Source organism: Coregonus lavaretus, assembly GCF_964263955.1.
Source record: "Coregonus lavaretus genome assembly, contig: HAP1_SCAFFOLD_2584, whole genome shotgun sequence".
Lineage (NCBI taxonomy): Eukaryota > Metazoa > Chordata > Actinopteri > Salmoniformes > Salmonidae > Coregonus > Coregonus lavaretus.
In genome coordinates, this window is record NW_028164162.1 from 12209 (window position 1) to 39575 (window position 27367).

Below are 27367 nucleotides of genomic sequence, written 5' to 3' on the forward strand. Positions count from 1 at the left end.
AGTAATGACCCATTACAACAGAAGAGCCATAACAACAATGAAGTGGTTTACCAGTGTAGTGTAGTAAGGTGGGTTACCTAGCTAAACATAGACGTTGATGTTTTGTTTTGAAGGATAGATTTCCAGAGAAGGCTCAATTATTACTGTAATTAAATCAACCGCCCAATAAGAACACTTTGATGAGACACAATGCTTTCTGTTTGAGCAGGCTGCTCTTCCACAGAAAGAGTTTTGGAATGATGGCCGGATGTGGAGGAAGAAAATCATAACAGTTCTAAAGTAAGGAAGATTAAAGGAGGTACATAACTATGTGGTTTATGATGTATAACTATGCCCATTTGCGTTCCAGCTAAAGAGGGCTCTCCTTCCAAAGAAAATAACACAGTGAAACAAAGTCCATTCCATGGAAGGCTGACAGAGTGTTGGGTTATTGGGTGTCGTTTCAACTTGTGCCAGAAAGACAATGAATTTGATTGCTGCGCAATATTTAATTCAATAGAAAACAGATTGGTATTGTGAAGTACAAATTCACAGTATAAAATGACTAATCAGTAATGATCATGTACCATCCCCTATACTCATAGTTACAACAGAAGCCATACAGATAGAAACAGTAAGTATTTGTAGCATACAAGAAACAGGGTACCATACTGTATACAGTCTTTCAAGCCAACTGAACAGTTGGAAGATATGAACATCGCAGCAATTTAATTTACAGTGGTAACTATCATTTAATTTACAATGGTAACGTTCATTGATTGAAAATACAAGATCTCAGATCTCCCCCAAAACGAATTAAATAGAAACAAATAATTTACAAAAATCTATCCAGAGTACACCGAAATAACAATAAGTAGAACTGAAAATTATCCATTACAAAATCATTTAAACAACTTTTAAGGCTGAGTGACTAAGATCTTCACAGGCTTCTCAGAGTATGAACTGTAAGGACTGCATAGAAGTTGTGCACAGATGCTACAGATACAATGTGTAAAGTGTGTGAAAAAATGGCGAGAGAGGATTGGTATCAGAGCAAACTCCATACATGCATCTGTAGTGGCAGGCAGTCAAGTAGTAGAACATACAGCAGAATAGGAATCAACTGTCAGATTTGGTTTATAAAACTATGATTACTTTGACATCACATTCAGTAGAATATTGTTGATTTCATTTGTTAGACAAATGATCTCATTTGTTCATCATTCTCATATATTTGTCAGTATTTATTCCAACCAGGTTTTAAAAACTTAACTTGCATATCGGATATCCATTAAGGAATGTAAGGAATAGTGTTTGCAGCTGCACAGTTGCTGTGCATCAGGTCAGTGTGACAAGACACCAGTAGCATCAGATTAAACAGTGTTTACCCAGTGATAGTAGACATTAACCAGCTAGTGTCAAATATTCACAGTACATGTCCGTGTGGTTGGTCCTATCAGTACTCAGTCAGTGTGACCAAACTCCTTTTCAGTAGAGTAATAGAGTATTGAAGAGTACCATAATAATTACAGTATTAAACAGTACCACAGAATATTGAAGAGTACCACAGTGTAATTCTGCGTATTAAAGAGCACCATAGTAATTACAGTATTGTAGCATACAATAGAGTATCACAGAGTAATGCTGATATTGAAGAGTACCATAGTGTTTTACTGTTCAGTCCTGTAAGTCAGTCAGTCCTGTAAAGTCAGACAGTCCTGTAAGTCAGTCAGTCCTGTAAAGTCAGACAGTCCTGTAAGTCAGTCAGTCCTATAAGTCAGTCCTGTAAGTCAGTGAGTCCTGTAAGTCAGTGAGTCCTGTAAGTCAGTGAGTCCTATAAGTCAGTCAGTCCTATAAGTCAGCGAGTCCTATAAGTCAGCGAGTCCTATAAGTCAGTGAGTCCTATAAGTCAGTGAGTCCTATAAGTCAGCCAGTCCTATAAGTCAGTCAGTCCTATAAGTCAGCGAGTCCTATAAGTCAGCGAGTCCTATAAGTCAGCGAGTCCTATAAGTCAGCCAGTCCTATAAGTCAGTCAGTCCTATAAGTCAGCGAGTCCTATAAGTCAGCGAGTCCTATAAGTCAGCGAGTCCTGTAAGTCAGCGAGTCCTGTAAGTCAGCGAGTCCTGTAAGTCAGCGAGTCCTATAAGTCAGTCAGTCCTATAAGTCAGCGAGTCCTATAAGTCAGCGAGTCCTATAAGTCAGCGAGTCCTATAAGTCAGCCAGTCCTATAAGTCAGCCAGTCCTATAAGTCAGCCAGTCCTATAAGTCAGCCAGTCCTATAAGTCAGTCAGTCCTATAAGTCAGTCAGTCCTATAAGTCAGTCAGTCCTGTAAGTCAGTCAGTCCTGTAAGCCAGTCAGTCAGTCAGTCCTGTAAGTCAGTCAGTCAGTCCTGTAAGTCAGTCCTGTAAGTCAGTCAGTCAGTCCTGTAAGTCAGTCAGTCAGTCCTGTAAGTCATTGTAAGTGCTTTAGACAGTGAGTCATACTGCCTGTTCTTCTCTAGGGGAGAATGTGCTAGTGTTCTGTTACGGTATAAATGTATATTGTCTTGTATTCCTCCTGGGCATCTGAGCTTATTCACCCCCACAATCCTCCACTTCAGTACCACTAGGAGTCTACTGTCCAGTGTAGTGAGTCATCCTCCTCTCCTTCTCCCTGAACCTGTGATCCCTCCCTCCCTCCTTCAGACAGTGTTTTTATAGCAGGTCCATAGACCTGTCCCAGTGTCCTGTACCTGTGTGTAGATGTATATCTGTAGTGCTTAGAATAACCCCCTCTCTCCCACTACTACCCTCCCTCCCTACAACCCTGTAGTGCTTAAAATACTCCCTTTAATCCACCTCCCTCCCTCCTTCCCTCTATCCTCCTACATTCTTCCCTCCTTCTCCTTTTCCTTTTCTCTATAGTGCTCAGAATACCCCCTTTTTATCCTACTACTACCACCACCACTAGCACCACCATTACTCCCCCCCCTCCCTCTAGCAGGAGCTGGTGTGTAGGTTGCTCCCAGTGAGGATGGAGGTGATGCTGGAGGTGTCGTACAGGCCTTCATCATCTTCTTCCTCAGAGCTCAGAGCCGACGAGTCCAGGGCCTGACGCTGTGCCTGCTGCACCTTCCTCCTGAAACACAACACCATCATCATCAGCTTCAGAAATATTTCCTTCATCTTTTGTTCACTAGAACAGAGGCTGTAGGTGGGTCTCGGCAAACATGTAGGAGTAGACAGTTGAGTTCTACAGTAGACAGTGTAATTTCCTGTAGTATCTGTCAGGGAGAGAGCCCTCTGCCTACTAGAGCAGTCTCTACCCCCCTGTCACTGCTGACCTGCACGTGCAGTACCAGTCAAAAGTTTGGACAAACCTACTCATTCCAGGGTTTTTCTTTATTTTACTATTTTCTACATTGTAGAATAATAGTGAAGACATCAAAACTATGAAATAACACATGTAGTAACCAATTTTTTTAAAAACTAATCTAAATATATTTTATCTTCAAATAACCACCCTTTGCCTTGATGACAGCTTTGCACACTCTTGGCATTCTCTCAACCAGCTTCATGAGGTAGTCACCTGGAATGCATTTCAATTAACAGGTATGCCTTCTTAAAAGTTAATTTGTGGAATTTCTTTCCTTCTTAATGCGTTTGTGCCAATCAGCTGTGTTGTGACAGAAGATAGCCCTATTTGTCCATATTATGGCAAGAACAGCTCAAATAAGCAAAGAAAAACAACAGTCCATCATTACTTTAAGACATGAAGGTCAGTCAATACGGAACATTTCCATAACTTTTAAAGTTTCTTCAAGTGCAGTCGCAAAAACCATTAAGCGCTATGATGAAACTGGCTCTCATGAGGACCGCCACAGGAATTGAAGACCCAGAGTTAACTCTGCTGCAGAGGATAAGTTCATTAGAGTTACCAGCCTCAGAAATTGCAGCCCAAATAAATGCTTCACAGAGTTCAAGTAACAGACACATATCAAGTAACAGACACATATCAACATCAACTGTTCAGAGGGGACTGTGTGAATCAGGCCTTCATGGTCGAATTGCTGCAAAGAAACCACTACTAAAGGACACCAATAATAAGAAGAGACCTGCTTGGGCCAAGAAACACGAGCAATGGACATTAGACTGGTGGAAATGTGTCCTTTGGTCTGGAGTCCAAATGTGAGATTTTGGGTTCCAACCGCCGTGTCTTTGTGAGACGCAGTGTGGGTGAACGGATGATCTCCGCATTTGTATTTCCCACCGTAAAGCATGGAGGAGGTGTTATGGTGTGGGGGTGCTTTGCTGGTGACACTGTCTGTGATTTATTTAGAATTCAAGGCACACTTAACCAGCATGGCTACCACAGCATTCTGCAGCGATATGCCATCCCATCTGGTATGGGCTTAGTGGGACTATCATTTGTTTTTCAACAGGACAATGACCCAACACACCTCCAGGCTGTGTAAGGGCTATTTTACAAAGAAGGAGAGTGATGGAGTGCTGCATCAGATGACCTGGCCTCCACAATCCCCCGACCTCAACCAAATTGAGATGGTTTGGGATGAGTCGGACCGCAGAGTGAAGGAAAAGCAGCCAACAAGTGCTCAGCATATGTGGGAATTCCTTCAAGACTGTTGGAAAAGCATTCCAGATGAAGCTGGTTGAGAGAATGCCAAGAGTGTGCAAAGCTGTCATCAAGGCAAAGGGTGGCTATTTGAAGATTCTCAAATATAAAATATACTTTGATTTGTTTAACACTTTTTTGTTTACTACATGATTCCATGTGTGTTATTTCATAGTTTTGATGTCTTCACTATTATTCTACAATGTAAAAAATAGTACAAATAAAGAAAAACCCTTGAATGAGTAGGTGTGTCCAAACTTTTGACTGGTAGTGTGTGTGTGTGTGTGTTCCCACAGCACTGTTGAGTGGGGTTTAAATGAGACACCTTTACACACCTGGGTGAGTGTGACTGCCAAAGTGTGTGTGTTTGAATCAGACTTCTTTATTCTGTAATGACGTGTGTATCATCTCTGTTGAGGGCTCAGAGAGGACCTCAGTGATCCATAGAATGATACACACACGGCTGTGTGGAGTGGACAGGCTGCCAGTAAATGTCATGCATACTGAACTCATGACCAATGAGGTCTGGAGGGAGTTGAGGAGAAGAGAGGAACAGAAAGAGGTCTGGAGGGAGAAGAGAGGAACAGAGAGGTCTGGAGGGAGAAGAGAGGAACAGAAAGAGGTCTGGAGGAGTGGAAGAGAAGAGAGGAACAGAAAGAGGTCTGGAGGAGTGGAAGAGAAGAGAGGAACAGAAAGAGGTCTGGAGGGAGTGGAGGAGAATAGAGGAACAGAAAGAGGTCTGGAGGGAGTGGAAGAGAAGAGAGGAACAGAAAGAGGTCTGGAGGGAGTGGAAGAGAAGAGAGGAACAGAAAGAGGTCTGGAGGGAGTGGAGGAGAAGAGAGGAACAGAAAGAGGTCTGGAGGAGTGGAGGAGAAGAGAGATAATTGGGCTGGTCCATAAGAAGATCCACATCTAGGAGAAAGGAGATACTTAGTCATCTAAGTGGATCAGGTAGAGTGTGTGAGACGTGGAAACACAATAACACACACAGACTTACTTGAGCTCAGTCTCCAGCGCGGTGACTCTGCCCTGTAAGGCCTCCTTTAGTTCCATCTGTTCCTCCATCTCTCTCTGGGCCTTCCTCCTCAATCCCTCCATCCTCTCTACCTCTGTCTCCCCCTCATCCACCTGTCTCTTCAGAGCCTTCACACGCAGAGACAGCTACAACAGAGGACACAGTCAGGGTGAGTGTGTGTGTGTGTGTGTGTGTGTGTGTGTGTGTGTGTGTGTGTGTGTCTCAGGAGGTTGGTGGCACCTTAATTGGGGAGAATGGGCTCATGTTAATGACTGGAGCGGAATAGGGGAAAGGTAACAAATACATCAAACACATGGTTTCCAGGTGTTTGATGCCATTCCATCTGCTCCGTTCCGGCCATTATTATGAGCCGTCCTCCCCTCAGCAGCCTCCACTGGTGTGTGTATGCATACCTGGTCTCGCTGCTCTGTGTGTTGTTGTCTCTCTTCCTCCAGGGTAAAGTTGAGCTCCTTCAGTTTCTTCTCCAGGCGACGCTGAGACGACAACATGGAGTTCTTCTCCCTAAGACAGACACACACACACATTTAAATCTTTAGCACAAACATGAACAAGGTGATTCTGGGTGCAGATGTGTGACCAGTTCATAATATCATACCATAAGCTTCACTTGTCATCAATAATGTGAATCTCAATTTGAAGTGAGGTACCGCAGTGCTACACTTCTCTAACTAATGGCAAACCACCGTACCAACCATATATATCATATTCTAGACTCTGTGGTGCATTGTGGGGTCTGTAGTACCTGGGTGTGGTGCATTGTGGGATGTGTAGTGTGCTGTGTACCTATCCTCGCTGTGGAGGCGTTCCTCCAACTCGTGAACTTTACTCTCCAGCTGAGCCACTCCTACTGAGGAACGAGACTGACCCTCCATATCAGATACTCTGGTCTTCAACTCCTTCATCTGGAGAGAGAGAGAGAGAGAGCGATATTGAAGCATAATCAATCATCACTCTTAGACATTAAGGCAATTTCAGTGGAGACACAGACTAAACGTACATGTCTTTCTAGGGCATTCTTGTCCAGCTCCAGGTCCTGTCTGGAGGATCTCTCCTGCATCAGCTCTGAACGCAGCTGCTCTATCTTCACACACACAGAGAGAGGAGACGAAAGAGAGAGCGAGAGAGAGAGAGAGAGAGGAGACGAGAGAGAGAGAGAGGAGACGAGAGAGAGAGTTAATAAATACATTATTTTCCTAGCCTGGGCCTGGTTCTTTCAACCAACAGACCGGTGAAAGCTGCTAGACACACATTTCTATTTTGTGTGTGTGTGTGCGCGCGTGTGTACCTGGTCTCTGGTCCTGTTGACTCTGTCAGTGAGTAGCTCCACAGATCCCTTCTCCTCCTCCAGCTCCAGCTCCAGTCGTTTCATCTTGTCCTCTGTGCTGCGGAGCTCCCTGCTCTTGTCTGTGAGGCTGCTCCTGCTGTTCTCCAGTTCAGCCTCTAGGTGGTGCAGGCGGTTGGTGAGCAGCTCCTTGTCCAGCTGAGCAGTGTCTCTCTCCTCAACCACAGAGAGCAGCTCCTTCTTCTGACGGGACGCCTGGCGCACGACACACACACACACTGGATCAGCGTCAAACAAGACGAAACACCTACACCCCTCAAACTCAACTCTGGACCTCGAAGCCAGTTCCACTGCGTTTTTTCATTGTTCCCCTCTAATGAGGAACTGATTTAGACCTGGGACATCAGGTGGGTGGTATTCATTATCAGGTAGAACAGAAAAGCAGCAGGCTCTGGACCTCGTAGGGTCAGAGTTGAATGCCCCTGATCTATATCATTACCTCCTGAAGACCCTTTCCTCCTCCTCCTCAGTCTCCTCCTCCCTCCCTCCTCAGTTTCCTCCTCTCTTACCCCCTCCCTCTCTCCCTCTCACCTCCTCCTCCAGTCTCTTGAGGGAGGTCTGGCTCCTCTCCAGTTCTACCAGTCTGTCGTTGCCCTGCCTCTGGGCCTCCTGTGTCTCCCTGCGAGATCTCTCTCTCTGTTCCTCCAGCTGGGCCCTCAGAACCTGCACCTCCTCACCAGACGACTGGGACAGAGACTCAAACTACATGGAGAGAGAATGAGGGAGGACGAGACACACACACAGAGAGAGAGAGAGAGAGAGAGAGAGAGAGAGAGAGAGAGAGAGAGAGGAGAGAGAGAGAGGAGAGAGAGAGAGAGAGAGAGAGAGAGAGAGAGAGAGAGAGAGAGAGAGAGAGAGAGAGAGAGAGAGAGAGAGAGAGAGAGAGAGAGAGAGAGAGAGAGAGAGAGAGAGAGAGAGAGAGAGAGAGAGAGAGAGAGAGAGAGAGAGAGAGAGAGAGAGAGAGAAAGAGAGACAGAGACAGAGAAAGAGAGCGACACAGAGACACAGAGAGAGAGAGATACAGAGAGACAGACAGAGAAAGAGAGACAGAGAAAGAGAGACACAGAGAAAGAAAGAGAGAGACACAGAGAAAGAGAGAGACACAGAGAAAGAGACACAGAGAAAGAGAGAGACAGAGAGAGACACAGAGAAAGAGAGACACAGAGAAAGAGAGAGACACAGAGAAAGAGAGAGACAGAAAGAGACAGAACGAGAGAGTCACAGAGAGAGAGACACACAGAGAAAGAGAAAGACAGAGAAAGAGAGAGACAGAGAAAGAGACAGACAGAAAGAGACAGAACGAGAGAGTCACAGAGAGAGCGACACAGAGAAAGAGAGCGACACAGAGAGAGAGAGAGAGAGAGCGACAGAGACACAGAGAGAGAGAGAGATATACAGAGAGAGAGAGCGACACAGAGAAAGATAGATTTTTATCTGCACATTGTACATTTGTAACTTCAATGCAGTACACAGAGCATCAGAAGAACATGTAGACACTCTCCACCTCCTTATTGAGTTTGTCCAGGGACCGCTCCTGCTGTCTCCTCTGTTCCTCCAGCTGTGTGTTGGTGTGTGTGAGCTGGTCCCTCTCCTTCTCCCTCTCCTCCAGACGCAGGCTGAGCTGCCGGTGGTCCTGGCCCAGCCGAGAGGCTCCTCTCCTGGCCTCGTCAAGCTCCTGCCTCAGCCCCCTCAACTCCGCCTGGAGGGACAGCTCTGCCTCCGAACTCTCTGACGCACTGGACGCCAGCTGGGCCTGGGGGTACACGCACATTTACATACTGTAAAACACAACTAACACCCACTAAGAAAGAGTTGTGAGAAAGAGTTAAGACTGTGTGTGTAGGTCTCACCTCCAGGCGTGAGAGTTTCTCTCGGAGGCGTGTGTTAGCCTCCTCCTGCTCCTGCTGTGAGTCTCTGAGAGCGTTTAGTTCTGTCTGGGTTCTGGCCAGCCGCTCTGTGTTGGACTGCAGCTCCTGCTCAGTGCTGGAGAGTTTCTCTCCCAGTCTGTCTCTCTCCCCACGAGCATCAGTCAGCTCTGACTGCAGGCCAGACACTACCGACGGGTCAGGGAGCTATGGAGAGAAACAAAGGAGAGGTGAGTGATTGAGAGAAGGATGGAGATGGTGAACATAAGGGAGGGAAAGTGGCCATCTTTCCCAGTTACATACAGTGAGGGAAAAAAAGTATTTGATCCCCTGCTGATTTTGTACGTTTGCCCACTGACAAAGACATGATCAGTCTATAATTTTAATGGTAGGTTTATTTGAACAGTGAGAGACAGAATAACAACAAAATAATCCAGAAAAACACATGTCAAAAATGTTATAAATTGATTTGCATTTTAATGAGGGAAATAAGTATTTGACCCCTCTGCAAAACATGACTTAGTACTTGGTGGCAAAACCCTTGTTGGCAATCACAGAGGTCAGACGTTTCTTGTAGTTGGCCACCAGGTTTGCACACATCTCAGGAGGGATTTTGTCCCACTCCTCTTTGCAGATCTTCTCCAAGTCATTAAGGTTTCGAGCCTGACGTTGGCAACTCGAACCTTCAGCTCCCTCCACAGATTTGCTATGGGATTAAGGTCTGGAGACTGGCTAGGCCACTCCAGGACTTTAATGTGCTTCTTCTTGAGCCACTCCTTTGTTGCCTTGGCCGTGTGTTTTGGGTCATTGTCATGCTGGAATACCCATCCACGACCCACTTTCAATGCCCTGGCTGAGGGAAGGAGGTTCTCACCCAAGATTGGACGGTACATGGCCCCGTCCATCGTCCCTTTGATGCGGTGAAGTTGTCCTGTCCCCTTAGCAGAAAAACACCCCCAAAGCATAATGTTTCCACCTCCATGTTTGACTGTGGGGATGGTGTTCTTGGGGTCATAGGCAGCATTCCTCCTCCTCCAAACACGGCGAGTTGAGTTGATGCCATAGAGCTCCATTTTGGTCTCATCTGACCACAACACTTTCACCCAGTTCTCCTCTGAATCATTCAGATGTTCATTGGCAAACTTCAGACGGGCATCTATATGTGCTTTCTTGAGCAGGGGGACCTTGCGGGCTCTGCAGGATTTCTGTCCTTCACGGCGTAGTGTGCTACCAATTGTTTTCTTGGTGACTATGGTCCCAGCTGCCTTGAGATCATTGACAAGATCCTCCCGTGTAGTTCTGGGCTGATTCCTCACCGTTCTCATGATCATTGCAACTCCACGAGGTGAGATCTTGCATGGAGCCCCAGGCCGAGGGAGATTGACAGTTATTTTGTGTTTCTTCCATTTGCGAATAATCGCACCAACTGTTGTCACCTTCTCACCAAGCTGCTTGGCGATGGTCTTGTAGCCCATTCCAGCCTTGTGTAGGTCTACAATCTTGTCCCTGAAATCCTTGGAGAGCTCTTTGGTCTTGGCCATGGTGGAGTTTGGAATCTGATTGATTGATTGCTTCTGTGGACAGGTGTCTTTTATACAGGTAACAAACTGAGATTAGGAGCACTCCCTTTAAGAGTGTGCTCCTAATCTCAGCTCGTTAACTGTATAAAAGACACCTGGGAGCCAGAAATCTTTCTGATTGAGAGGGGGTCAAATACTTATTTCCCTGATTAAAATGCAAATCAATTTATAACATTTTTGACATGCGTTTTTCTGGATTTTGTTGTTGTTATTCTGTCTCTCACTGTTCAAATAAACCGACCATTAAAATTATAGACTGATCATTTCTTTGTCAGTGGGCAAACGTACAAAATCAGCAGGGGATCAAATACTTTTTTCCCCTCACTGTAGATGGTACTACACAACACACACCCGTTTGGTTTTCTCCTGGGCCTTGGCCAGATCCTCTTTGGCTCGATTTGATTGGTCCCTCAGCCTGTCCATCTCATACTTCAGCTCCGCCTCCTGCTCCTGGTTGGCCTTCTTCAGGGAGATTACCTCCATTACCTTTTTATCGAGCTCCACCCTTTTCTTCTCTGCCTCTGATTGGGCCTGCTGCAGATCGGCACGCAAACTCTGCAGCTCCTGAAAGGACAGTGGAGAACAGTGTCAGTGTGTACCTTGTTGAGTGTGTGTGTTTGTCAGTATCAGTGTGTGTGTGTGTGTGTGTACCTGGTTGAGTGTGTGTGTATGACTGGGATCTGGTATCTTCTGTTTCATGGTGTTGACTCTCTCCTGTAGTTCATTCAGCTCTTCCTCAAGCTCCTCTTTCTCCAGACGAGCCTGCAGTATCCTGCAACACACAATATTTTAACCACTACAAGATCCATTTCAAAATCTATAAATCAAGTCACTGATAAGCACTAATCAGACATCGTTTAGTTTGATCACAGACGCTACAGTTCAATCTCCATTGCTGATATCAGTTCATCAAAGTCGATCAAAAGTTTTTGTTGTTGTTGTTGTTAAAATTAGGTCATTCTATGATATCACCATTTCTTCAGTCAACAGTCTGAAGCTGGTTTAACTACAATGTCACTCAAACTACACAGTTATAGACAGTTACACTATTAACCACAGATATTGACCACAGCTATTAAAACCCTGTCTAAACCAGAGAGGGGGGGGTTGTTTTAAGATGGTCATACCAAGGATTATTTAGCTATTTGATTTTGAAGACCCCTTAAGGTATCAAAAATAATTCTGGATGGATTTTCGTAATACTGTTATTAGCCAATAGAAAAACATTGAATAACAGATTCACTACATGGAACAACAGATAGTAAAAAAAAAAAAAATCTAAAAGGAAGTTTGTTCTGAAGTATCTGTTCTATATCTGAGATTTCTTTTAAATGTATTTATCCCCTTATTTTAGGCTCTAAACTATCTCCATATATATTTCCATTCATTTTTTAAACTGGTACCGGGGGCCTTCAGAGGAGTCCAAACCGTTCGGACGCTTCAGACAGAAGTTGGCAGAAGAGGATGTACTGACTTCAGACCAGTCTTGTGAGAGTCCTAGAGCAAAACACCATCACTTTCGTGATCGTCTCATCTTTCAATAGTTCGTACACTACAGAAGTTTTTGTGAGAAGACCAGTTTTCGGGATGTCTCCTGGTCTAACAAACACCGCTCTTGCTCTGCCACTTTTCACCGCAGATGGAATAGCGATATCAGCGGATGCGGTGGATTGAGACACAGCCCATGCAAAAAAAACACATATCTCTAGCTTAAACAGACGGATTGATGGGATTTTTTTTATTATGTTAATTCGATTTCCACAAGGGGATGCGGAAATTGTAGGCTAAAGTTTAACACAGCCGTAAGTGGTTTAACACAGCCGTAAGTGGTTTAACACAGCCGTAAGTGGTTTAACACAGCCGTAAGTGGTTTAACACAGAGAGTGAAGAGCCTGTGTGCGTGTACTCACTCCTGTTTGGTGGTCCGTAGTTCATCTCTAGTACTGTGAAACTGCTCCATCCAGTGGCCACTCTCGTCCCTGCAGTCTTCCAGCTGCTGTTGTAGAGTACGCACTGATGCATTCACACGCAACCGCTCTGCCTCGATACCTGCCTGAGACTGGGGAGAGAGAGCGAGGGGGGAGGGGGGAGAAGGAGAGAGTGTGGGGAGAGAGCGGGAGGGGAGAGAGCAGAGCGGGAGAGGAGAGAGCGGGAGGGGAGAGAGCAGAGCGGGAGGGGAGAGAGCAGAGCGGGAGAGGAGAGAGCGGGAGGGGAGAGAGCGGGAGGGGAGAGAGGAGGAGTAAGACGTGTCACTGTAAGAATGTGAGATCAGCTGACCTACTGTTTGTCTTGTGGCTTTGTCTGTACAGTCAAACGTAACTTTGTGTAATCACTTGTTGTTCCTGCTATAATGCTCCTTTGTGTGAAGCAAGTCCAGTGGGTTTCAATCACTTTACGCTCTGCTGCTCCCTCAGCGTGCGCGTGTGGGAAAGAGCTCTTCTTGGGAAAGAGCTCTCAAGTAAGAATTTCACTGTACTGTTTTAAACCTGTTGTATCCTGTGGATGTGGTGAATAAACTTTGAACCTTGTGTGTGTGTACCTGTGACACCTGCTCCATGGTACTCCTCAGTCTCTCCATGTCAGTGCTGTACTGTTCTCGGAGCGTCTCAATCTCTTTGTCGTGCGTGGCCACCTCGTCCTTCAGAGCTCCCTTCAGGGCTGTCAGCTCCCTCTCTCTCTGTCTCAGAGAATCCTCCAGCTTCTGCTTCAACATGGACACCTCAGACAGAGACGCTTGGCACGTCACCAGGTCCTGCAGACACACAACACACACAGTTAACACATTCCTACAGGACAATTACAAAGATCTTGTGTCTCAAGACCAAGACCACCCAAATGTGTGTGTGTGTGTGTGTGTTGTGTTACCGTCTTGTTGCCATCCTCTCTCCTCAGCTCCTCCTGCAGTTCAACCAGTTGGTCCTCCATCTCTCTGACTCTGGACTCAGCACTCTCTCTCTCCATATGCAACTGACTCAGCCTGACAGAGACACTTGATTTATTAACTTAACCTTTATTTATACAGGTTATTATCATTGAGATAAAATCTATTTTACAAACAGATCTGATGCTCTTTACATCAACACTAACAAAGAACCTTTCAATAAGCCATACTTTATAACCATCAGGGACCTTTAGCTATGATCCAGCGGCCTGGAATCAGTCTCAACCTGCCTGGTTCCACTCACTGTTTCGTTCTACCCAGGTCATTTGTCCTGGTCACTGTTACTCACTCTGAGTGTGTCTGGTGTAGTTCAGTCTTCTTCTTGTCCAGAGTCTCCTGGAGCTGCATGTTCTCATCCAGACATGACTCCAGCTCTGCCTTTAACACAGGATCAGACCTGCCCACAGAGCCCTATGCACACACAGACCTGTACTGTAGGCTACATGACAACAACCACAAATAGCAACAACATCAGACGACAGACAGTGTGGAGGTGACAAAGAGAGGTAGTATTTGAATTACACCATTAGAAATGTTTTGTAGAACAGGCATGATTCTCTATTGAAACGTGTGCTCTACATATTTTCTCTCTGTGCTTGTTCTGTACAGTTCTTTCTGGGTCTGGGTGTTCTTTAGAATAGTGTCAGACAGGCTTGCTTGTTTCCTCGGTAGAATTCACATCCATGATTAAGTGATTATAGGGTGTTAAGAGTTAAATACCAGCCCAACTCTGGGCTGATTCCAACACATAATGACTCATTATCAGATAGAATGCTGTGTGGGTGTGTCCACCTTTAACCCAACAGGTTTTAGTTTAAACTGTTTTAAATAATCTGTGGCCCATTTACAGGGTTTTTATGGCACTTATTCAGATTAGACTCCCACTAAAAACCAAAACAGCAGCGCCTCTCAGAAAACACAGACACACGGTGGGCTCAGCTGGTGTGTGTACTGTTGAAACAGCTCTCTCATTACAGCTCACTGGAGAGCTCCCTAGGTGCCAAACATACACCATCGCTCCACTCTTTCCATCACGTCCCAAATTATCACTCCTTCCTCTTTTTCTCCTCCTCTCCTCCACTCACCCTCCTCTCCTCCTGTAGGGAGGTCTGTAGCTCCATCATCTTCCTCTCCAGATCCCTCTTTTCTCTCCTCCACTCCTCACCAGGGCTCTCACCGGGCTGAGAGGAGGAGAGAGTGACTTTAGTGGATACCCCATAGAATGACAGCTAGCACCACCAATGACAAGCTGAAATAAGCGGATGAGCAGTACTACGGAGGTGTATAGAGATGTATATTAGAGTACTATTGAGGTGTATAGAGATGTATATTAGAGTACTATTGAGGTATATAGACATGCATATTAGAGGACTATAAATGCTGTAATTTCTAAACTATTCACCCAATATGTATAATTTCAAATCCAAAGTGCTGGAGTACAGATCCAATACATTGTCCCAATACTTTTGGAGCTCACTGTGTATAAGAGTACCTTGAGGTGTATAGAGATGTATATTAGAATACTGTTGATATGTATAGTGGCTTGCGAAAGTATTCACCCCCCTTGGCATTTCCTCTATTTTGTTGCCTTACAACCTGGAATTAAAATAGATTTTTTGGGGGGTTTGTATCATTTGATTTACACAACATGCCTACCACTTTGAATATGCAAAATATTTTTGGGGGTGAAACAAACAAGAAGTAAGACAAAAAAACAGAAAACTTGAGCGTGCATAACTATTCACCCCCCGCCCCACCCAAAGTCAATACTTTGTAGATCCACCTTTTGCAGCAATTACAGCTGCAAGTCTCTTTGGGTATGTCTTTTTAAGCTTGGCACATCTAGCCACTGGGATTTTTGCCCATTCTTCAAGGCAAAACTGCTCCAGCTCCTTCAAGTTGGATGGGTTCCGCTGGTGTACAGCAATCTTTAAGTCATACCACAGATTCTCAATTGGATTGAGGTCTGGGCTTTGACTAGGCCATTCCAAGACATTTAAAATGTTTCCCCTTTAACCACTCGGGTGTTGCTTTAGCAGTATGCTTAGGGTCATTGTCCTGCTGGAAGGTGAACCTCCGTCCCATTCTCAAATCTCTGGAAGACGGAAACAGGTTTCCCTCAAGAATTTCCCTGTATTTAGCGCCATCATTCCTTCAATTCTATCCAGTTTCCCAGTCCCTGCCGATGGTGTTCTCGGGGTGATGAGAGGTGTTGGGTTTGCGCAGACAGTGTTTTCCTTGATGGCCAAAAAACTCAATTTTAGTCTCATCTGACCAGAGTACCTTCTTCCATATGTTTGGGGAGTCTCCCACATCGCTTTTGGCGAACACCAAATGTGTTTGCTTATTTTTTTCTTTAAGCAATGGCTTTTTTCTGGCCACTCTTCCGTAAAGCCCAGCTCTGTGGAGTGTACGGCTTAAAGTGGTCCTATAGACTGGAGTATATGTCTCCGCTGTGGAGCTTTGCAGCTCCTTCAGGGTTATCTTTGGTCTCTTTGTTGCCTCTCTGATTAATGCCCTCCTTGCCTGGTCCGTGAGTTTTGGTGGGCGGCCCTCTCTTGGCAGGTTTGTTGTGGTGCCATATTCTTTCCATTTTTTAATAATGGATGTTCAAAGTTTCAGATATTTTTCTATAACCCAACCCTGATCTGTACTTCTCCACAACTTTGTCCCTGACCTGTTTGGAGAGCTCCTTGGTCTTCATGGTGCCGCTTGCTTGGTGGTGCCCCTTGCTTAATGGTGTTGCAGACTCTGGGGCCTTTCAGAACAGGTGTATATATACTGAGATCATGTGACAGATCATGTGACACTTCGATTGCACACAGGTGGACTTTATTTAACTAATTATGCACCAGATCTTATTTAGGGGCTTCATAGCAAAGAGAGTGAATACATATGCACGCACAACTTTTCCGTTATTTATTTTTTAGAATGTTTGGAAAAAAGTTATTATTTTCTTCATTTCACTTCACCAATTTGGACTATTTTGTGTATGTCCATTACATGAAATCCAAATAAAAATCCATTTAAATTACAGGTTGTAATGCAACAAAATTGGAAAAAAACGCCAAGGGGGATGAATACTTTTGCTAGGCACTGTACATTAGAGTACTACTAAGGTGTAAAGAGATGTATATTAGAGTACTACTAAGGTGTAAAGAGATGTATATTAGAGTACTGTTGAGGTGTACAGAGTACGGCTGTCCGGAAAAAAATAATATTGGTCGACCAAGAGTTGTCTGTTCTTTCGACCAATCGATTGGCCGAAAGTTCAAAATGTGTATTTTTCCATATATAGACAAATCCTATGTTTTTTAATCAAATCAACTATATGCACTGAGGTTGTCTGATGCATTAAACTAACTGTGTGATGAAATAATTAAGACACAAATGATTAGAGGGACTCCAACCGCAATTGATTTGATTGTGCAGACTGTCTCAGACTTGCTGCGAAAAAAAAAGTGAGTGACTTTGTGACTAGCACCCGTTGTCTCAGCTCTCCTCCCTGCTGCAGCGACCACCACAGAACATCAGTGTGTATAGTGCTGTCCGTGTTGCTTAAGCTGAAACATAATTATAGCCATTTCTGAATGAAAAGTTGTTACAGAAATCCCTAATTTGTTTAGGAAAAACATTCCCTATTCCCTCAACCCTTGTTCCCGTTTGGAACAATGTAAACACTAAATAAAATAAGTCTTTTTTTAAGTTTTGTCAAGCCTTTATTACAGCAAAGACTAAAAACAGTCGCATTCATTCGTGAATGCAATTTCCCGAAATGTAGCGGTTTACGCCTATTTATTGTTTACGCTAATTATTCAATGGTCACTTTGTTATTTTATTTTCAATCTAAAATGTTTGATTGCATTTCACATCATGAATGACTCGTATGCTGTGTGATGACATGATTGATACAGTAGCCTATATAAACTATTGAAATATAGGCCTAAGTAAGTTACGGTATTAAGACTAAACAGGATGCGCTCTTAGGCCTACAGCTCGATGGTGGTTATACAAGGCTACTATAATAAGCCTAGTAATGATAATGACATTACTTATTATTATAATGATCATAATAATAATAATAACAAACATATTTTTTTCTGACAATTTGGAACAGTGTAAACACTAAATAAATAATACCAGAGGCTGGTCTAATGAAAAGTGTAAAGCCCTTATTACAGCATAGCAAAGATTAAACACAGATGGATTTGTGAAATTGCTGCGTGAGGCTTGGTGCTCACGGAATCAGTAGGCTATCAACCAAACAGGCAACAGAAGCAGGATCTGCCTTTTTTCTGTAGATATACACTACCAGTCAAGAGTTTGGACACAGCTACTCATTCCAGGGTTTTTCTTTATTTTTACTATTTTCTACATTGTAGAATAATAGTTAAGACATCAAAACTATGAAATAACACATATGGAATCATGTAGTAACCAAAAAAGTGTTAAAATCAAAATAAATATATATAGTAGCCACCCTTTGCCTGACAGCTTTGCACACTCTTGGCATTCTCTCAACCAGCTTCACCTGGAATGCTTTTCCAACAGTCTTGAAGGAGTTCCCACATATGCTTAGCACTTGTTGGCTGCTTTTCCATCACTCTGCGGTCCAACTCATCCCAAACCATCTCAATTGGGTTGAGGTTAGGTGATTGTTGAGGCCAGGTCATCTGATGCAGCACTCGATCACTCTCCTTCTTGGTCAAATAGCCATTACACAGCCTGGAGGTGTGTTGGGTCATTGTCCTGTTGAAAAACAAAATGACAGTCCCACTAAGCGCAAACCAGATGGGATGGTGTATCGCTGCAGAATGCTGTGGTAGCCATGCTGGTTTGGTGTGCCTTGAATTCTAAATAAATCACTGACAATGTCAACAGCAAAGCACCCCCACACATCACACCTCCTCAGCTTTGCACATCTGGATTTGTGGATTTTCAGCCATTCCTCCTTGCAGATTTTCTCAAACTCTGTTAAGTTAGATGGGGGAGCGGCTGTGAATAGCAATCTTCAAGTTCTTCCACATATTTTCAAATGAGATTTAAGTCTGGGCTTTGGCTGGGCCACTCAAGGACTTTCACATTCTTGTTCTGAAGCCATGCCAGCGTTGCTTTGGCTGTGTGCTTGCGTTATTGTCCTGTTGGAACATAAATCTTCACCCCAGTCTAAGGTCATTCGCACTCTGAAGCAGGTTCTCATCAAGAATTTGCTTGTATTTGGCTCCATTCATTGTTCCCTCTATCCTTACCTGTCTCCCAGTCCCTGCCGCTGAAAAGCATCCCCATAGCATGATGCATTTCGCTACACCCGCAATAACATCTGCTAAACACGTGTATGTGACAAATACAATTTCATTTGATGCTGCCACCACTATGCTTCACGGTATGGATGGTGTTACACGGGTGATGAGTTGTGCCTGGTTTTCTCCAGACATAGTGCTTTGCATTCAGGCCAAAGATATCAACTTTTTTTCTCATCAGACCACATAATATTTTGCCTTATGCTCTCAGTCTTTCACATGACTTTTTGCAAACTCCAGGTGTGCTCCTGGTGTCCCTTTTTTCTTAGGAGTGGCTTCCGTCTGGCCACTCCCATAAAGCTCAGAATGGTGTGAAGTGCTGTAGTGACTGTTGTCCTTCTGGCAGGTTCTCCCATCTCAGCCAAGGAACTCTTGTAGTTCTGTCAGAGTGGTCATTGGGTTCTTGGTCACCTCCCTGACCAAAGTAATTTTTGCCTGATTGCTGTTTGGTTGGACGGCCAGCTCTAGGCAGAGTCTGGGTACTTCCATATTTTTTATATTATTTCGCAATGATAGAGACCACTGTGCTCTTGGAAGCTTTCAACACTAAAAATTGTTTTACACCCTTCCCCAGACATATGCCTCATCACAATTCTATTTTCGGAGAGACAGTTCCTTGGACTTCATGGTATAGTTTCTGCTCTGACATGCACTGTCAACTGTAGGACCCTATATAGACGACCATATATAGACAGGTGTGTTTCTTTCTAAATCATGTCCAAACAATTGAATTGGCCACAGGTGGGCTCCAAGTTGTAGTGACATCAAGGATGATCAAAGGAAATTGGATACACAGGAGCTCAATTTGGAGTGTCATTGCAAAGTGGTGTGAATACTTATGTAAATTAGATATTTATGCATTTCATTTACAATACATTTGCTAAACAATCTAAAAAAATGTTTTCTAGTGATTATGGTGGTATTGTGTAGATGGTTTAGAAAAATATATATATATTTAAAGTTGCAATTTCCTGCTTGCTAATATTCTAATAGTTTGCCTAATTTCAGTTTGTGACAAAACAAGCAATGTATAATGTCGAGAATCATTGTACCATCTAAACCTTTGAAATATCTTTGCAAATAAATACACATTTTCAGCTGGTGTACAAAACCGAAAGTAAAAGACGCAAGTAAAGTAAAAGACGTACATAGAACAGATCTACCGCTTCTTAAGACTTTATTTATTTATTTTTTATTATTGGGGGTAGACCAGCTTAATATTGCAGATAGATTGTAACTGCCATCAATATAATTGTCTGCATCACTTCCAATCCCCCATGTTTATGTTTATGTTTATATATATATATATATATATATATACACACACATGTATATATACACATATGTAGCTCAGTTGGTAGAGCATGGCGTTTGCAACGCCAGGGTTGTGGGTTTGATTCCCACGGGGGGCCAGTATGAAAAATAAAAAAATAATGTATGCACTCACTAACTGTAAGTCGCTCTGGATAAGCGCGTCTGCTAAATGACTTAAATGTTAAATGTAAATGTAATATACACACACACACACACACACACACACACACACTGGGGAGAACAAGTATTTGATACACTGCCGATTTTGCAGGTTTTCCTACATACAAAGCATGTCGAGGTCTGTCATTTTTATCATAGATACACTGTGAGAGACGGAATCTAAAACAAAAATCCAGAAAATCACATTGTATGATTTTTAAGTAATTAATTTGCATTTTATTGCATGACATAAGTATTTGATACATCAGAAAAGCAGAACTTAATATTTGCTACAGAAACCTTTGTTTGCAATTACAGAGATCATATGTTTCCTGTAGGTCTTGACCAGGTTTGCACACACTGCAGCAGGGATTTTGGCAAACTCCTCCATACAGACCTTCTCCAGATCCTTCAGGTTTCGGGGCTGTCGCTGGGCAATACAGACTTTCAGCTCCCTCCAAAGATGTTCTATTGGGTTCAGGTCTGGAGACTGGCTAGGCCACTCCAGGACCTTGAGATGCTTCTTACGGAGCCACTCCTTAGTTGCCCTGGCTGTGTGTTTCGGGTTGTTGTCATGCTGGAAGACCCAGCCACGACCCATCTTCAATGCTCTTACTGAGGGAAGGAGGTTGTTGGCCAAGATCTCGCGATACATGGCCCCATCCATCCTCCCCTCAATACGGTGCAGTCGTCCTGTCCCCTTTGCAGAAAAGCATCCCCAAAGAATGATGTTTCCACCTCCATGCGTCACGTTTGGGATGGTGTTCTTGGGGTTGTACTCATCCTTCTTCTTCCTCCAAACACGGCGAGTGGAGTTTAGACCAAAAAGCTCAATTTTTGTCTCATCAGACCACATGACCTTCTCCCATTCCTCCTCTGGATCATCCAGATGTAATTGGCAAACTTCAGACGGGCCTGGACATGCGCTGGCATGAGCAGGGGGACCTTGCGTGCGCTGCAGGATTTTAATCCATGACGGCGTAGTGTGTTACTAATGGTTTTCTTTGAGACTGTGGTCCCAGCTCTCTTCAGGTCATTGACCAGGTCCTGCCGTGTAGTTCTGGGCTGATCCCTCACCTTCCGCATGATCATTGATGCCCCACGAGGTGAGATCTTGCATGGAGCCCCAGACCGAGGGTGATTGACCGTCATCTTGAACTTCTTCCATTTTCTAATAATTGCGCCAACAGTTGTTGCCTTCTCACCAAGCTGCTTGCCTATTGTCCTGTAGCCCATCCCAGCCTTGTGCAGGTCTACAATTGTATCCCTGATGTCCTTACACAGCTCTCTGGTCTTGGCCATTGTGGAGAGGTTGGAGTCTGTTTGATTGAGTGTGTGGACAGGTGTCTTTTATACAGGTAACGAGTTCAAACAGGTGCAGTTAATACAGGTAATGAGTGGAGAACAGGAGGGCTCCTTAAAGAAAAACTAACAGGTCTGTGAGAGCCGGAATTCTTACTGGTTGGTAGGTGATCAAATACTTATGTCATGCAATAAAATGCAAATTAATTACTTTAAAATCATATAATGTGATTTTCTGGATTTTTGTTTTAGATTCCGTCTCTCACAGTCTTTGCAGAAAAACAGCCCCAAAGCATGATGTTTCCACCCCCATGCTTCACAGTAGGTATGGTGTTCTTTGGATGCAACTCAGCATTCTTTGTCCTCCAAACACGACGAGTTGAGTTTTTACCAAAAAGTTCTATTTTGGTTTCATCTGACCATATGACATTCTCCCAATCCTCTTCTGGATCATCTAAATGCACTCTAGCAAACTTCAGACGGGCCTGGACATGTACTGGCTTAAGCAGGGGGACACGTCTGGCACTGCAGGATTTGAGTCCCTGGCGGCGTAGTGTGTTACTGATGGTAGGCTTTGTTACTTTGGTCCCAGCTCTCTGCAGGTCATTCACTAGTTCCCCCCGTGTGGTTCTTGGATTTTTGCTCACCGTTCTTGTGATCATTTTGACCCCACGGTGTGAGATCTTGCGTGGAGCCCCAGATCGAGGGAGATTATCAGTGGTCTTGTATGTCTTCCATTTCCTAATAATTGCTCCCACAGTTGATTTCTTCAAACCAAGCTGCTTACCTATTGCAGATTCAGTCTTCCCAGCCTGGTGCAGGTCTACAATTTTGTTTCTGGTGTCCTTTGACAGCTCTTTGGTCTTGGCCATAGTGGAGTTTGGAGTGTGACTGTTTGAGGTTGTGGACAGGTGTCTTTTATACTGATAACAAGTTCAAACAGGTGCCATTAATACAGGTAACGAGTGGAGGACAGAGGAGCCTCTTAAAGAAGAAGTCACTGGTCTGTGAGAGCCAGAAATCTTGCTTGTTTGTAGGTGACCAAATACTTATTTTCCACCATAATTTGCAAATAAATTCATAAAAAAATCCTACAATGTGATTTTCTGGAGAAAAAAAATCTCATTTTGTCTGTCATAGTTGACGTGTACCTATGCTGAAAATTACAGGCCTCTCTCATCTTTTTAAGTGGGAGAACTTGCACAATTGGTGGCTGACTAAATACTTTTTTCCCCCACTGTAAATAACATTCTATTGGTAGCAAGAATTTTATATACAAATTTAAATTGAAAGATTCAAAGTTTTGAATGCGGTGTCGTTTTGCGTATCAGTTCATAAACACTATGCCATGGGATCGGTACGTCAAAAATCTCTTCTCAACTATTTTGCAATCTATATGGGACGGCTGTCAATCCTTTGGTCCTTAAAAATGAAACTGATATATCTTTTTATTTATCACAGTTTTCCTTAACCAATTATGTTCTTTAATGCAAGGCCGACAGACAAGTTCCTTACTTTCTCCTCCTTCCACTTTCCTCTTCCATTTTTGCGGTAAGGCTGCAATTATTTGGTTGTAATTTTGGGTAGAGCAGACATTTCCATATGTTTTTGTTAGCTGCATGTGCGACATAACCCCACCAGTCCTACCGATGATATCATTTACAAAGATTATACATTTTTAAAACATTTTGTCAAAAAAAAAAAAAGGCTTTTTGTCAATTAATATATTTGAGTTTAACCACAATATTTGTTGCATTATTTGTTCTGGAGTTTCTGGAGGATTAAATTGAAATTGAACATTGGGTGAGACAATCTTACTAATTTGCTTGAGAACCAGTTCGGATTTAAGTATAACTTTTGTATGACTGAAGCTTTTAGTGATAGGTCTAATGCTTTAATATTTAATAATTTCTGTCCTCCGAATTCATATTCATTATATAAATAGGCCCGTTTAATTTTGTCTGGCTTGCCGTTCCAAATAAAATTGAATATTTTTTTCTCATATAATTAAAAAAACTGTTCGCTAGGCGTAGGCAAGACCATAAGCAAATAGGTAAACTGGGATAATACTAAAGAGTTAATCAGGGTGATTTTTCCACAAATTGACAGGCACCCACCTTTCCATGGTAGCAAGATCTTATCTATTTTTGCTAACTTTCTATTATAATTTATTGAAGTGAGATCATTTATTTCCTTTGGGATATGTATTCCGAGTATATCCACATCAGACCATTTTATTGGTAAACTACATGGCAATGTAAAAATTGTATTTTTTATTGATCCAATACGTAATATAGTACATTTGTCATAACTTGGTTGTAATCCAGAGAGGTTAGAAAATGTATCTAGATCCTCTATGAGGCTGTGGAGTGATTCTAGTTGTGGATTTAAAAGAAAACATGAATCATCAGCATACAATGACACCTTTGTTTTTAAGCCCTGGATTTCTAATCCCCTGATATTATTGTTGGATCTGATTTTAATAGCTAACATCTCGATGGCCACAATAAATAGATTCTTAGACTTGCTTTCAATGATGATGACAGATCTATAGCTCACATTTCTATGTGAATTTGGTCAGGTCGCCCAAAAATTAACATATTGCAGCATTAATCCATTTTGAAATCAGGAAGTAACACAACAAAATGTGACTCGTTTGAGGAAACTAGGCGTATGTCGCGCGTCACTACACAGGAGAGCCATTTGAACGTAAAGTAATTTTTTATCAAAATGCGTTTTTGGCCAGAAATGTGAACTTCATGTGCCATTATAACAAACTTGTATGCCATCTGTAAATATGAATAAAATGGTTAGATTACGAGCCTAGTTGGTTTAGCCACGGAAAAAGACAGCAACCTTCCCGCTAGCCATAATTGGCTGAGATAATGAGAGGGCTGGACATGCCGAGAAATGAGTTCGGATTGGTCTGCCATGTAGCACGCTTCTGTCTATAACGTGAGCTGGCCGGTATGTGTAGGTAATCCTTTCTAAAGCAGCTTTTTTGAAAATATATCACGTAGTAGAACTTCATAAATGTTGCACTCCAATTTCTGGAGGACTGAGTTTTGAAATCAGTGGAATTAGAGTATGATAGCTAAGGAGATGGAGAAAATTCTGGCGTTTGATTGCAAATATGCAGACGGAGTCAAAAAGAGAACACACAGAAGGCTGTGGTATCAAACACCTGTCTCTGGATTACATCTTCAAACTAAGGACAACCATGGCATCCGTGACAGAGAGGGAGAAGCGTTCAACCATGTATACGGGTAAGAGAGTCTAGCTAGCTACATTTTCAGATATTACACGTTTCTAATTTTGTCAGAAAGTCGTTTTCATTTCAAGTTAAACTGTACTGTTAGCTAGTCAAGTTAAACTGTACTGTTAGCTAGCTAACGTTAGCTGGCTGGCGCGCTAGCTAATGTTACGTGTATGATCTGTGTAGTAATATTATTCGTATCTCAGAGCCATTTGCATTGCTAGTTATAGCCTAATGTTAGCTAGGTAACATTGAACCTGGTTGGTTAGCTACCTGCAGATTCATGCAGGGTAGTAACTTTATGAGTTGGGATTATGGTTCATTGTTTCACTAGTTAGCTAGCTACATGTCTAAACAAAAGACTCCACTATGCAAGTAACCATTTCAATAGAATGTTCATGTCACTGCGACAACTGTCGATAGATGTAGCTGGTAAATTCGCTCTGGCTATCTACTCCGATTTCAGAGCACTCTCGTCTGAGTGTGCCAGAGCGCAGAATAACTGACGAATTTACGAACGCTCAACAGCCGTTGAATATGGCCGGTGTCAGTAAACATTGGCAAAAAAGCGTAATTAAATTGTTGCCAGCAGCACAGTTGCAGTCACCAGCGCTCTGAATAACATAAAAACAGCCTAACCAGCTCTGCTAGGGCGAGTAAACTGGTCAGTGACCTGTTCTCTCATTTGTGTCTGGAAGTAGCTAGCAAGCTAGCCAACGTTAGCCAGTTAGCTTGGGTGCTTGACTGCTGTTGTTAGGACAGAACGCTCGGATCAACTCTACTCCAGTGTGCGCTCTGAATGTTCCGAGAGCGAAACGCTCTGAATTTACGAACGGACAATCTGACAACGCTCAGTTTACGAACGCCCAGAGCACACTCCAGATTAAATTTATGAACACACCCGTAGTATAAACCAGCCTTTAGTCTTGAAATCTTTGGTTGTTAAGTACATGGCCTCACATGTGAATCCTTAAAGAGATGGGTGGGGCTAAAGCTTAAGAGGGTGTGAAAGTGCTGAATGGGTGTAGACAAAGAAGAGCTCTCCAGTAGGTGTACCAAAACATTCAAGGGTCATTTTCTCAAAATTGAGGAAGTTTATCAACTTTCAAAGCAGAATTACTTTCCCATTGTTCCTCATCTGTAGTGTATGACATACCATTTTCTAGCTCTGAGTCTCTACTTTTATCCAATGTAAAAAACACTATTTCAAATTTTGCTACATAGGACTGAATCGAGCCTGTGGTCACAAATGTAGAATAAGTCAAAGGGTATGAATTCTTGAGTCCAGTACTACTCAGGTGTATAGAGATGTATATTAAAGTACCTTGAGTCCCTGGATCTTCTGGAAAATCACCCTGACTTTGTGTCTGATGATCGAGTCACTCTCACTAGTCCTGAGGGGTGAAGAACAACAGGTCAAACACACATGGTCAGAAGGATGTTGATAACTGGCCTGAAGTAATGGTGAATGACACAGTAAGATAAATGCTGTACCCTTCTCTGAGGATGCTGTAGATGGTCTGCATGACCTGCTCCTCCTCACTGGTGACCTCTGAACTCTGAAGCAGAAGGTCAGGGGTCACCTTTAGACAGAGCTCAGTATTAGTACGTTTTTAAACTTTACTGGAGGTACTGATAGTGTACTAGTTAGTAACCGCTCTCCCCTCTTGTCCAGTCTCTTACCAGAGGGTCTGTCCGATTGGCTGACGGCGTCTCCACAGCGACAAACCTCCCTGGCGGAGCCCACGGATTGGCTGGTTGGACCGTTGCCTTGCCGACGGAGCCTTGGCCCTGCCCCAGGCTGCAGTGAGTGGAGGAGGGAGGGGAGGAGTAGGGGTTGGGGGCGTGGGAAGGAGAGGCGGTGTCTCTAGGGTCCTCTGCTACAGGAGAGCGCCCCCTCTGTTGTCCTCTGGTACTGCTGCTGCCGTCAAACCTGCTGATCAGTCTGTTGACAGGGTTCTGGCGGTGGGGCTGTGCTGGGTAAGGGGGGGTCTGGGGGTGGGGGTTTGCCGTGGTCAGGGGGGGCTGCACTGTTTGGGAAGGATGGAGGTCAAGGGCAAACTGACTCCCCCCTCCCCTCCCCAGTGACCCATTGATCCCGGACTGATACGACCCACACATTACATTCCTCTCCATACCCCCCTCCCTCACCCCTCCTCCATCCGTTCTCTCTTCCGCGACCCCAATCCCTCCATCCAGGTTCCCATAGCTACCAGACCTCCCATCCCCTGGTGGTCTCCCAAATCCTCCTCCCCCCTCACTCTCCAGTAATGAACCATGTGACTGTGCCCTGCGTAGCGCCCCTCCCTGCCCTCCTCCTCCCCCCTCTCCCGCTCCTCCCTGCCCCCCTCCCTCCTCTCTGTCTCTCCTGCGGGGCAGACTGCTGCAACCCGGGGGGTAGTGGGTACGGAGCTGCACCCCGTACGAATCTCCCTTCGGGCCCCCGTCCTTCAGAACCACATAGGGCTGTCCGGCGATGCCCTGGACCCTGACAGCCACCCCGTACTTCGAAGTGGAGGGGGGCTTGGGTCTGGGCTGGGTTGAGGGGATCCCCCCTCCAGAGTCACTGATGAAGCGGATCTGAACCCCGTAGTCAACGGGGCTCTTACGACCTGACGACGGAGTACTCATACTGGGGAGGGAGAGAGAGAGGGAGCGAGAGCGGGGACGGGGTCAGAGGA

General features: G+C 44.0%; 1 protein-coding gene across 2 annotated transcripts in view; it reads right to left on the reverse strand.

Annotated features, from left to right (window-relative positions):
• Positions 1-465: 465 nt before the first annotated feature.
• Positions 466-27367, reverse strand: part of cgna (cingulin a) — a 33674-nt gene continuing 6772 nt past the window's right edge. Inside the window, exons 2-20 of one of the 2 annotated variants that reach the window (XM_084192317.1) lie at positions 26370-27318; positions 26181-26245; positions 26011-26080; positions 14441-14536; positions 13645-13766; positions 13280-13391; positions 12954-13166; positions 12325-12473; positions 11066-11186; positions 10766-10978; positions 8820-9041; positions 8474-8722; positions 7501-7671; positions 6913-7164; positions 6625-6708; positions 6411-6529; positions 6020-6128; positions 5589-5752; positions 466-3097 (exon numbers count right to left, since the gene is read on the reverse strand). In XM_084192317.1, the coding sequence (XP_084048443.1) occupies positions 2956-3097; positions 5589-5752; positions 6020-6128; positions 6411-6529; positions 6625-6708; positions 6913-7164; positions 7501-7671; positions 8474-8722; positions 8820-9041; positions 10766-10978; positions 11066-11186; positions 12325-12473; positions 12954-13166; positions 13280-13391; positions 13645-13766; positions 14441-14536; positions 26011-26080; positions 26181-26245; positions 26370-27317 (3621 nt within the window). In that variant the 5' untranslated portion in view covers position 27318 and the 3' untranslated portion in view covers positions 466-2955. Of the gene's footprint in view, positions 3098-5588; positions 5753-6019; positions 6129-6410; positions 6530-6624; positions 6709-6912; positions 7165-7500; positions 7672-8473; positions 8723-8819; positions 9042-10765; positions 10979-11065; positions 11187-12324; positions 12474-12953; positions 13167-13279; positions 13392-13644; positions 13767-14440; positions 14537-26010; positions 26081-26180; positions 26270-26369; positions 27319-27367 lie in introns of both variants that reach the window. The other variant, XM_084192316.1, reaches the window with a different exon arrangement.